At 38.8% G+C, this 12,633-nt stretch overlaps 1 protein-coding gene across 1 annotated transcript in view; it reads right to left on the bottom strand.

Annotated features, from left to right (window-relative positions):
* Positions 1 to 2,700: 2,700 nt before the first annotated feature.
* The window catches only part of LOC117541455 (transmembrane protein 65-like), a 45,051-nt gene continuing 35,118 nt past the window's right edge, over positions 2,701 to 12,633 (bottom strand). The window contains exons 6-8 of the mRNA XM_034208618.1: positions 12,439 to 12,481; positions 5,526 to 5,631; positions 2,701 to 4,784 (exon numbers count right to left, since the gene is read on the bottom strand). Of these exons, the coding sequence (XP_034064509.1) occupies positions 4,635 to 4,784; positions 5,526 to 5,631; positions 12,439 to 12,481 (299 nt within the window). The 3' untranslated portion in view covers positions 2,701 to 4,634. The remainder of the gene's footprint in view (positions 4,785 to 5,525; positions 5,632 to 12,438; positions 12,482 to 12,633) is intronic.

Genomic DNA, 12,633 nt, shown 5'->3' on the forward strand with positions numbered 1-12,633 from the left:
AGAAGGTGTTGCTTATGATTAGACATGAGCTTAGTATGGTGGACACAAAAATACACTCATGTTTTAAATTACAAGATATTATTGTTATTTTTCGATATCAAAAGGTTATAACTCCAGAGGTTTGGGAGCATTGGGGGTTTAAAAGGTGGCCCAGTGGCTTGGTTATTAATGGTCTTACCTGCTGCAGGCTAGCATGTTAGCATTTAACTACATTTATGGGGGGGTTGGTTGTTATAAGGTGTGCTAACAATGCTAACAAGTTGCAATGCAATAATATTAGTTTTTCTTGCATCTCAGTGCCTGGGTAAAACAAATGACAATACACATGGAAATGTCAGACTGTTCCTTTGAGTGCATTATATAAGATTCCTTAATGAACATTTTCTTTCTCTGTGTATAGCAGGTGAAGTTGAACAGTATGTTAATCTGTTTAATCATGTTAGAAACACAATCTGAATGCATTGTATTACCTGGTTTGACATTTTATCTCAAAATGTGGGTTTGTTTACTGGTTAGTGAGGAAATGTGTATTTGCCTGTTTTGGCTTAGTTTGCATATTTTACTCAACTGTCTCACACGGGGGGATTTAAGGGGTACAAAACAGGTGAATTAATTTCAACTTTTGTGAGTCTCCCATGGCAAATTAGAAGAAATCTCAAAGTTCCAGAATGCTAATATTTCATTTTGGTTATTTTTAAGTTAATGAAATGCCAGTAATGACTGCTCGGGACTTTTGCAAGAGGCTGGCAGTTTAGAAAATCTAAATGCCTAGGTAATACAGTTTGTCTTCACATCAGCCACCTAGAGTAAACTCCTCAAGAGCTGTGTGCTGAAAAGCCTGAAAACTCTTCCCAATTATGGTTTTGCTATAACATAACATTGTTTTTGTGAAACAAGCCATTATTTACTAATATGAAACCTTTAAATGTATTGTTTTTATCACTGTGATGTCCACGCCACTGTAAAGTTTGCATGTGTTTTAGTTCAGGTCAAATGAGTGAAATGACTTGTCAGAATGAGCAGCTAATTGAAAGACTAAATACTGATTATTACGGTATTTTTGTATGGTATTTTACAGATGTATGCATGATCAAATAGACTGACTGTAAGATCGTGTTTTCCTGCATTTTAGTATTGTTTGAATGGAGGAAAGAGGCAGTGGTATTAAAAGATTTGAGTAACAAATAAAGCTTGAGTGAAACAGTTTTAATTGTCTCATTTAAAACACAATTTTGTTACATAATAAATGATAATACAGAATGACAAACAATTTATATGTTGAATTATTATTATTAAGAGGCATGGCAGGGCAGAATCTCTTTTAGAAACAAAGAAGGAAGGAGACCTATCATTGATTCTCCCTCTCCCCATAGTCGTAGTTCTTTTCCTAAGAAAACATTATATTAACATCAATATTTAGTACACAGGTGGGATTCTGCAGGGACTTGGTATATGGATTAGATATATGAAACTATTTTCTATACTTTACCAACCTAAACATACATATTCTCTACAGATACCTTTCTGGAGCTGAAGCAGGGAGATACACTTTACATAGTTTTGCCAGGAACGAAAAGCTCATTTTATTTCTATTGGATTCATTTTCTTTACAAAATAAACAATATCATTTTAACTGTTCGGTGGAAGTCCATTTGTTTGTAAATGACTTGCCGCGTTGAAGACCAAATGTGTGCTTATGTTTTTGCTCCTTTTTAATATGCAGTTTAGATGTACTACTCATCACAAGTCAATATGTATTTTTCATTGATTCAAATCAATGAATCCAATATCCAAAGGACGGTGTTAAATAAAGATGTGCGGAATATCTCACCTGCATCAGGTTGAATAAGAATTGCTTTCAGGTACTACACACCGTGAAAACAAAACAACATTAAATGTACTAACATGTTTTTATATCAACAAGTGTAATTTAAGTTGTTTATAATAGCAGACAACTTAAAGAACAAATAAGTATCATACATTCATGATATAAAACAACATGCATAACATAAGGTCCTTAAGTCCTTCATAATGCATTCACGACTTAGAACACATTGCATTTCACGCAGGAAACCCGTGAAGAAAAGTTGTGTTTTTCAGTCATTTGATTTAACATTCTCCCCGTTTAACAACGATAACATTACATCCATTTCAGATAATAACTAAGAGCTCCAGGACTTTAGATTTGTCTCTCCCCTAATGACAAAAAGAGGTGCTTGCAGCAAAAAAGAGTCTACGAAAGATAATAGCTTCCAAATGACATTATTTTCACACAGAGTATATTTTCTTACCATGACTGACTGTGCACAAAAGACCGTCTTAAAGCACTGAGACAGGCCATTTAATGATCTGATGCAAGGAGGCAAATTGCTACTGTTATTTGAAACTATTACTATAATCACATCCTGCTTATCAAGAAGAGGTTTCTCATCACATTCGGCTCCAAAAAAAAGCCACATGATGTCCAAATATCCATACTGCAAGGATACAAACATCTGTTTATCATTGGCTGTCTAAAATGGAAATCACTTCATGCTTTATCCTGTTTAGTCAGCCCTTAAAAATGTATTTTAAGTTTTTTTTAAAAATCATTTGTTTTACATTTAGCATACCAAGTTTATTGTGTTTTATCACCGTGATTTGACTACTTTATACGTTTGTATTTGAATGTATTGTTATGATTCTTACGCAGTAAACATGTACACTTCTGTTTCTTTTATTAGCAGTGCATGCAGGGTGGAAATCAAGCAATCAGATCAAAAACCCTAACTACATAAATATCTTCAGTTCTTTTCTTCATTGCTATCACTGTTAAGGATCACTGTTACCCACATAATAAATAACTAGAACATCTCAGACAGGGTCAGTCTTCAGAAAGTTAGTTATGGACCGTACCATAGAGAGGAGTCGGTTGAATTAGAAGTCCTTCCTGTTGTATAATGCTGCTGAAAATATACTAACAAAGGTTTGTGTGCCGACAAATATTTTCTATTCTTAACATTTTCCTTCCAGATAAAGAGAACATACAGTGAGAACATTTTATGAATACAAGTCTGAATATCTTAACAAAAATAAATACATTTTCTGCAAGTTTTCCAGAGAGTGACATGTGGCAGCTTCCTTTCATTTCTTCAACTTGCAAACAGATTCAATGCTATAAACAAGTGACTGCATTTCTGATGAGCTGAGCAACCTGGTGACAAACACAACATTCAAAAGGTACATTAGGAACTCCGTGACAGCTGAATGAAGACTTGGATGGATGGAGGTGTCTCATCAAATGTGTCCGAATAAACCTGTCTTCATGTCTGATGAATGATGCAGATTACTTGCATTGAGAAATATGACAAATGAATGTTTTGGCGATAATTTGGTTACTTATAGCCGGTGGAACTTACAGGCGAGACATGAGAGGCTTTAATACTAACAGAAAAATAAATGCTTATGCTAAATGACAGTAAACTTAACTTTCTCTGAATTTCAGCCAGAAGGGGGCAGCAGAGCAGAGACAATATTATATAGGATAGAAGTGAAATAGTGTTGGAATTAAAAAGCATCTAGAAAACAAACAGGGAAACAATCTTCTTATTTACTTTGAAGTCAAATTGAAACTATGCACTGGGCTGAATGTTCTAGGCTGCCCTTGCAGGACAGAAGCTGCTCTGGGAGTGAGTTGTGGTTCAGCTGCAGGTTGGCGAGGAGATGAATCGGGTGGTACTGGAGCCAGAGGACGGCTGCTCTCTGTGTTCGTCTCCTTTCTGCTCAACTCCTCTGAGATAGGAAACAAACTGCATCTACCTTGTAACACTCATTATAAATGGGGAAATTGGGTGCATGTTACTCATTTGAGGGATCAATATAAAGTTTGTCATCAACAAGAAACATACAAATCTAAACAAGTACTGATTATTTTCACAAAAAGCAGCTGACTGGTTGTCATGGAGTGTGAATGAGGCAGGCAGGACTTATTAAGACATTGTTATCATTAAAAGGCAGACATGCTTGTAAGACAGAAGAGTAATGTACTTGATGAAAGGGTGCATCTTTATATGCAAAAATATTCCTTGGCTCATTACCTTCAAATACTCATTAACAATAAGTGTAACACTGCTGACTAAAGACATTGGCATGCCTCTTTGTTAAGTATTCCTCCATGAATTCAGATGAGGGTTTCAGACATTATATGAGGAACCTTCAACGTCAAAAAGCTTTGTGCATCTACCTTCCATCTAGCCATCTCTAGTCAGATGATTGTATAACAGCCTGGAAGGAGGGGAAGAGGTCACTGCCGTGTGTTTTAACATTAATTAGTTTCAGCTCATGTGGGTCAGTGAAGAGGAGGTTACGGTGTTACAGTTGGAGTAGCAGCACTCTAATGAATCAATCATTTATTGTCTCTTCAAGAGACAGTCATGTCCCTGTGCTCAAGTTCAAAGTCTACAATGAAATAATATCTAAAACCATCCTTTGAATACCTTTAGTTTGACTGGGTCTTGTAAAGTACCCAGTGATTAGTCTGTAATGGTTCAAAGACATGTTCATACACTGCAGTCCACCAGACAAGCGCAATCAGTCCCACTTTAAAGTATTGTAATGGATTTCAAATAGTATTTCTCTCCGTGGAGATGTAAGCTTCAGTCTTCTGTTGGAGCAGGAGGTGGTTGTGTTTCCTCCTTCGCTTCCGCCTTGCCTTTCTTCTTCTTCTTCTTCTCATCATCGTCCTTGAAGAAGAAAAGAGGAAACATGCCAAGGATACAGCCGATGGCAACACCGATGGCTTTGCCCTGCAGAGGAATATGGAAGTAAGAAAGTGTGACTGAAAAAAGACTTCTTCATCTTTGAGTCTCTGTGTTTCCAGTAAATAGGCCTCTTACATTTAGCAAACTGTCCTTTTTATGTATTATACTTTTGGTTTGTATTGTTGTAAGTAATAGGACCAGTAAGTTCTGAATCCATCCATAAAGAAGGGAGCTTTATTATCATGCAGCACCTGGCCTGCTGACTTTAAGATCCCTGCAAGGACAGATGCTATCACTGACAACCAAAAGCATTGATTTCCCTTAGAAATGAACATGTATTATGAACACATTTCTGCAAAAAACTAAAAAGGTATTCGAGCATGCCAGGACAATTGACATGACATTTTACACTCAGCAAAGAGCTTTTTCAGGATGAGACTAATTATTACAACTAATTACATTTCACACTTCAGCAGCCACAGCACACTAGAAACAATGCACGTCTAATTTTCTCACACAATGGAAGAGTGATGGACGTGATGTAACACAGAGACTCGTGTTTCTGTTGTCACTGTACAAAGCCCTAACCCTGATGTGATGTTTACCGTTGCATCACACAACTAAACCCTTGAATGCTCTGTGCTGCAGGTTTATTAATATCCACTTAGACTAGATGTTTATAAGTCTGTCTTCTGGTCTCAGTGAGAGCAGCAGAGTGACAGAGACTCTTTGAGAGCAGATTTGGGTTGAGGTCTGGTGGTTTTAGTGTGATATGAGGGTACTGACCGCATGAGAGCTGACTCTGGTCTGCCACATGTCTGCCTGTTTGGGGCTTAAGTCAGGAATCTTCATTCCCAGCCGATACGCCAACGCCTCCACATAACCTGCCAGCCTAGAGAGGAAAGAAGAGTTACAGTAACAATTTAAAGTGACAACATACTATAACAGAAAGCTGCAACCATGAATGACTTTAATCTTTGACCCAGAAACAGAGGATGAATCATCCTTTCATCTTGTCAAGCGAACACATTTGACATATATGGATGGGAAGGCTTTTTGAACAGAGCACAGAGACATGTTAGACATAAAGATCAATATTAGAGACATGTGAATTTTAAGTCACATTTAAAGTTAACCCCTCTAAACATGAACACAATGGCTTTGTTTCTGAAGTGGTAAAGGCACCCAGAGGCACATCAAATTGGGTGAAGGTTGTACATCTTGCAAAGATTACATTTACATCCACTTATTCATGCTTTGGATTTTTTTTCTCATTACATTTCACGATCTATTAAATCACCCACAGAACAACATTAGCATGCCGTAGTACACGACCAAAGTAATTGACAAAAAACAAAGTAAATCATCAGATTAATGTTCGAAATGTGCCTTATTGATGCCATCCGTTATAAAGCCAGCAGGATGTCAGATAGGGGCTGTACTACCAGAAGGGGAGGAAGACGGAGGGGCTCCAGTGTGTATAAACTCTGCTTCACACAGATGAGGGAACACAGACAGATTGCAGCGGATAAAAGAGAAGGGTTCACAGAGTGAGACAAAGTATCATTAGGAACCATAGACTGTATATATAAAGTTAGGAACTCATCAATCATCACAACTTTTAATTTTTCCATCGTAGAGTTGCATATTTGGTCTGAAGTGAACTGACAAAGTTGATATCAAAACTTTCATAGAAAAAATCTAAATACAGATTCTGCTGTTTTATTTGTTCATAAATACATTTTAGTATGGACAAATCTATCGCCTGCTTCCATCGGGTGGATATTGTAAATACCTAGTGCAGGTTTCATGGTGGTGGGCTGTTACAGACAACTAGACTACAAGGAAATAGTGCTACTTGGAGATTTTAACTGGGACTGGTTAACTACAGTGTCAGAGGATTTTAAAAACCTTTGTATCTCTTTGAATGTTACTCAGATTGTTGACAGTCCTACTCGCCCAAATATTAAGTCCCTTAATAAATCCTATCTAATTGATCTCATTTTAACTAATGCTCCCTATAAATACTTATCTGTGGGAGTATTGGCGAATGATCTGAGCGATCACTGTGTTGTAGCCACAATTAGGGACACTAAGGTTCAAAAGGTTAAACCTCGTATTATTATTAAGAGAGACATAAAACATTTTGTTGAGCAGGGTTTTGTGCATGATCTGTTTGGGTTTGATTGGGGAAAAATCGATCTGTGTGCTGATGTAGAAACTGCATGGTCTTATTTTTATCTTGGTTTTATGGAGATCATTGATAGACATGCACCCCTGCGTAAATTTAGAGTGAAGGGACGAGACAATCCTTGGTTTTCTGCTGAACTGTCTAGTCTCCTTCATGAGAGAAACAAGGCCTGGGCAAAGGCTATGGCTCAGAGGTAGAATGGCTGCGTTTTAGGCAGCTAAGGAAAAGCTTCACTTCAAATGTCAAAAGTGCAAAGTCAAAGTACTATTTGTCAGTTACCACAGAAAACCTAAATAATCCTAGGAAATTTTGGACAGCCATAAAATCGATATCCACCGGTGAGATCCGTAATGAGCTACCGCCGTGCCTTACCACAGCATCTGGCACTATATCGGACAGGGCCACCATGCTAAATTGCTTTAATGAGCATTTTGTGTCCTGCGGTTCTATGTTTGATTCTGTGACTAACTCTGCTTCTGTGAACACCCCAATCCGTGACTCTGAACAATGTGGTCTGGAAAACCCTTTCAGTTTTACTCCTTTTACTGTCAATGTTGTTCATGAAGCCTTATCTAAGCTAGATCCTAAGAAACCGGCTGGCCCGGACAACGTAGAACCTTTCTTTTTAAAGATAGCTGCAGATTTTATTGCTCTTCCTCTTACTTCTCTTTTTAACCTCTCCCTCAGCACAAATGCAATTCCAAAAGTATGGAAGTCAGCTTATGTCTTGCCTTTACTAAAAGGAGGGGAGGCAACTATTTTAAATAACTATAGGCCAATCTCTAAGTTGTCAGTTCTGGCGAAGCTGCTCGAACGCCTAGTGAGTGAACAGGTAAAGGAGTTTTTATGTAAAAATGATATCCTGTCTAAACATCAGTAAGGCTTCAGAAAACAACACAGCACCATCACTGCCACAATGAAAGTGGTGAATGACATTACTAGTATTTTGGATAATAAGCAGAGTTGTGCAGCTCTATTTATTGACCTTTCCAAAGCATTTGATACCGTCGATCATCGCATCTTAAAGCAGAGGCTACTCAGTATCGGCATATCCAGCCATGCAGTGGGTTGGTTTGTGAACTCTCTGAAAGGTCCCAATGTGTTCACTTTGATGGACTGTCTTCTGAGTGGTTAAACATTGCTAATGGTGTTCCTCAAGGTTCTGTTTTAGGTCCACTTTTATTCTCCATATATATCAACAGTTTAGGTGAAAATGTGGATGCAGCTACTTTACATTTTTATGCTGATGATACCGTGATGTATTGTGTAGGTCCCTCCATTAAGGAGGCTGGTGTTAAATTACAGGCTGTTTTTAACATTATTCAGACTCAGCTCGCTGAACTTAAGCTTATTTTAAATGTTGATAAAACCAAGGTAATGCTATTTTCAAAAGCTAAAAAGACACCAGAGCCTGTTTTGGATATTGTTACTATGCAAGGACAAGTACTTGAAGTGGTTACCTGTTATAAATACCTAGGTATCTGGCTTGATGATTGTCTTACTTTTAAACTTCATGTCAATAACCTGCTTAAAAAGCTGAGGGTTAGACTAGGTTTCTTTTTCAGAAACAAGTCCTGTTTCTCTTTTGAAGCCAGGAAAAGGCTAGTCACTGTGACCTTTTTACCTGTGCTGGACTATGGTGATTTGATCTATATGAATGCACCTGCCTATTGCCTGAACAAGTTAGATGCCGCCTATCACAGTGCACTGAGATTTGTCACAAATTGTAAAGCACTTACTCATCACTGTACCCTGTATGCCAAGGCGGTTATGCCATCACTTACTGTAAAGAGGCTCAGTCATTGGTACACGTTTATTTATAAAGCTTTGTTGGGTAAACTCCCGTATTACATCTGCTCTCTGATAACACAGAGAGTTGCAAGCAGCTATTGTCTGAGATCGCATGATGTAGTATTGTTAGATGTGCCAAGAGCAAGGACTGTCTTAGGTAAGACAGCTTTTATGTGCGCAGCTCCACTTGCTTGGAACAATCTTCAGCAAGAATTGAAACTGAGCAATCTCATTCCTCTGCATGTTTTTAAAGCTAGGCTAAATGAAATGCTTGTTGATATTATGGGCACTGGTAAATGTATATAACTAGGTAAATGTATCTTGTAAATATAATGTATAATGTCCTTTATTGTTTTATGTTTCATGTGGAACCTATATGCTGCAGGTCTCCCTTGAAAAAGAGATCTATGATCTCAATGGGACCAATCTCGTTAAATAAAGGTTTGAAATGAAATGAAAAATCAGGTACATCAGATTACTTATAAAAGCGCACCAGGAAAAGCGCTATATAAATAACATGTATTATTATTATTATTATAGAAACAAAATGATATTGAGAATAATATAAATGTTGGCCATAACTGTGGTCAAATATACCTTTAAGATAGAATTTAAATCTAATTCTATCTTTTTGATTGATTGATCGGTTTCAAAGCACACAAAGCGTTGAACCCTCATGTATTTACAAAAGCCCCAAATAAAGTCATTCTCTCCCAATGTTGGCAAATAAAATCTGAGGTCTTTGTTAATATGACATGAACCACATTCTCAATGTCACCAAGCTAACACAATAAACAGAGTGGCCTTAAACCTAATGGTCTGTTTACAACATGGCTCAGGTTTTTAATTCTCAGTGGACACTAATGGTGCATTACCACTGCAGCGGGTAGCCCCGTTTAAGCGTCCTTAATCGTCCTCAAGCGGCCTCAAGCGGCCAGGCCAGTTTTTGGTGGCCTTTCCATATAGCGTAGCACTGGCTAGCGGGTACTTTTTCCCTCTTTTTCCGGCCCCATAAAATCGTGGTTCTATCAGGCCAGGGCCAGGGCTGAACTAGTGACGTCAACACTCTCGACTGCTGATTGGTCAGAGAGAATCCTCACAAGATCGCGCGCGAGATCATCCCTAGCGTCGCATATATATCTAGAAGCAAGATTGCAGCATTTTTATACACAGCATTTTTTGACGTTCCTACATCTCATTGGGGATGATAAAATCCAGCGGGAGCTCGACGGAACAACTCGAAATGTGAAAGTGTTCCAGGATGTCTCTGCACAGATGCCCCGCCTACACTGCGTTGCTACCCCAGGTCCTAAACTATAATGGAAATGCGCCACGGCCTCGGACGGCCAGCGAGGCAGCCCGAGGCCTGAGAGAGGACGCTTAGGGACGCTTAAATGGGGCTACCCCGCTGCAGTGGAAATGTGCCATAAAGGGCCACTGACTCCCTGAGTAAGCACAAGGTTTACATGTGTGCACTTCAGCCTGCCCCCTCTGAAAGGAATGTAAAGGTTGTGGTGAGGAACACCAGCAGGATCTCCACTGAGACCAACAGCCTTCACACTCACTGCTGTGAGTCCTTCAAGATACAAACGCCTCTGTTGTCTGGTCTAATCGAGTCTCACCTTGACAAAGTGGCCACAAGGGCTCCATTGTCCCATTTTGATTGAGTGACAAACAGAGACGCTCACACAGAAGTACACCTGTTTGTGTGTGTGTGTGTGTGTGTGTGTGTGTGTGTGTGTGTGTGTGTGTGTGTGTGTGTGTGTGTGTGTGTGAGTGTGTGTGTGTGTGTGTGTGTGTGTGTGTGTTCACTAAGAGCCTTTGGAACAATTTAGCTAATCCATCACACTCAAACGGTGCAAGGAAACAGCAGAGTCTCTAAGGCTTTGTTTTAATTATCCGTCAATTACATTCTCTGTTAAGCAGACTCTATTTACATGAGAGAGGGGAATGATATGTTATATCACTAATACTCACTGAGATACAACCAATAGGCTGCTGGTTGATGGCATTGTATGCTACTGTAAGTATTATGGAGGCAGGTTAGACAGCTGAATAGGGTCCACACAGCCCTGAAGTGGATAACCGTCATGAATCAACTGACGGAACCCAATGAAAAGATTCAAATCAGTATCATGCTTTTATTGACCAAATCTAATGTTGCAAACAACTGTATCCTGTAGCATTGTTCTTATATAGTTCTACAGTATGTCTTTTAAGTTGAAAGAAAAATAAAGATGAAGTAAGTTGAAGGATCAAAAACATGACCCTTTCTGGCTTGAAGTTCAATATGTTGTACATGAAATTGAGATTGGGCTAACGTCTGTGAAAAAGTATAGGAATGGTTTTATAACCTTTGCATAGAGCATGGTTACGCAAAAAGTGACACTCCCTTCGATACAACCAACAATTACCGCTTATAAATAACAGGTTGACAGAATGTGCCGATCACATATGGACTGCTTTCTTTCAGACCAAAAACCAATAATGTTGCATACCTCCAATGACCTTTTCCCTCTCTGTCTGTGTCTGTGTATTCTCTTGTTCCGATGAACCCAGACAAATGTTTTTTTTCTTGTTTTGTATCTATATCTACGCCGGGATCCGGAGTCGAGGCTGATCCTCTTGCTGTAGTCCTGTGTCTTGGATCCTCTATCCTGAGTTCTGGATTAAGTTGTGGACGTTCGGGTCGTGGCTGAACCTGTCTCTGCGGTCCTGCCTGGGTCTCATCATGCTGCTTCCCTGATGGCTCCCACAGGATTGTAGTTGACATCCTCGTGGATTCATCTTCTTATTACAGACACATGCATTTCCTAACATTTGGACTACCTATGTTGTAAATGTATTATCTCTTCGATTTACACACGGCATCTATTGCACGTCTGTCCGTCCTGGGAGAGGGATCCCTCCTCTGTTGCTCTCCCTGAGGTTTCTCCCATTTTTTCCCTTTAAACTGTGGGTTTTCTCTGGAAGTTTTTCCTTGTACGATGTGAGGGTCTAAGGACAGAGGGTGTCGTTTTCTCATTCTGATATTCTGAACAATCTGTGCTGTTGTATTTGCTGTAAAGTGTCTCTACTGTAGGCTATTTTTATTATATGTACAGCACTTTGGCTCGACCAAAAATCGTTTATAAATGTGCTATATAAATAAAATTTGATTTGATTTGATAAAGATCTTTCCAACCAAATATCAAGATCAGATACAAACCTATGATTTTTCATACAGTGTTTTATGAAAGCTTTTAAGATGGATTAAGTGACTAATATCATCTACATCTATGAATAACTAGAATACCATCAGGATTTAGTTGTACTCAAATGTTGTTTTACTTAAACTGTCAAGTGACTGCATACTCCTCATTTAGACAAATCTTGTTGAGACTCTTGTTCAACTTTTAATTATTTGGCTTTTCTTATTCAAAGCAATTCATCTCTGTGCACAGTTTTCTTACCTTTGAGACACAAACCTCTGGTGGCTCAATTTGTCCTTCTCCCTTATTGCTCAGGCTTATCTTCTTCTGGGCTCATTTTGATAATTACCATTTAGTACGCAATTAAATGACTTAGTATTCACCAAAGGGAGTGGAGTGGCGTAGTAAACCTTCACATCATTCTCTCTGTATTATAATGTGTGTATGCCTACATACACTACAGTAATAATCTTTGATAGTAAGACATACCATGATTTGTTTGTCTGTGTATGTGTGCATTTCTTACCCTAGTCCTGCCAGATCAGACACCAGGTTGCCAAGAGCAGCAGCTGTGGAAAATGAGAAATAGACATGATTACAAAATGAGTTAGGAGATGGTGGTTTGTATCGAGGACAGCCACAAGGCAAAAGACGCAGAAGCTGTGTATCCTGAGCTATTCATCATATGAAACACAACAAATGACACTTCTCCCTGTACCAC

The sequence above is a fragment of the Gymnodraco acuticeps genome, unplaced genomic scaffold (genome assembly GCF_902827175.1).
Source record: "Gymnodraco acuticeps unplaced genomic scaffold, fGymAcu1.1, whole genome shotgun sequence".
In the NCBI taxonomy this organism is placed as follows: domain Eukaryota; kingdom Metazoa; phylum Chordata; class Actinopteri; order Perciformes; family Bathydraconidae; genus Gymnodraco; species Gymnodraco acuticeps.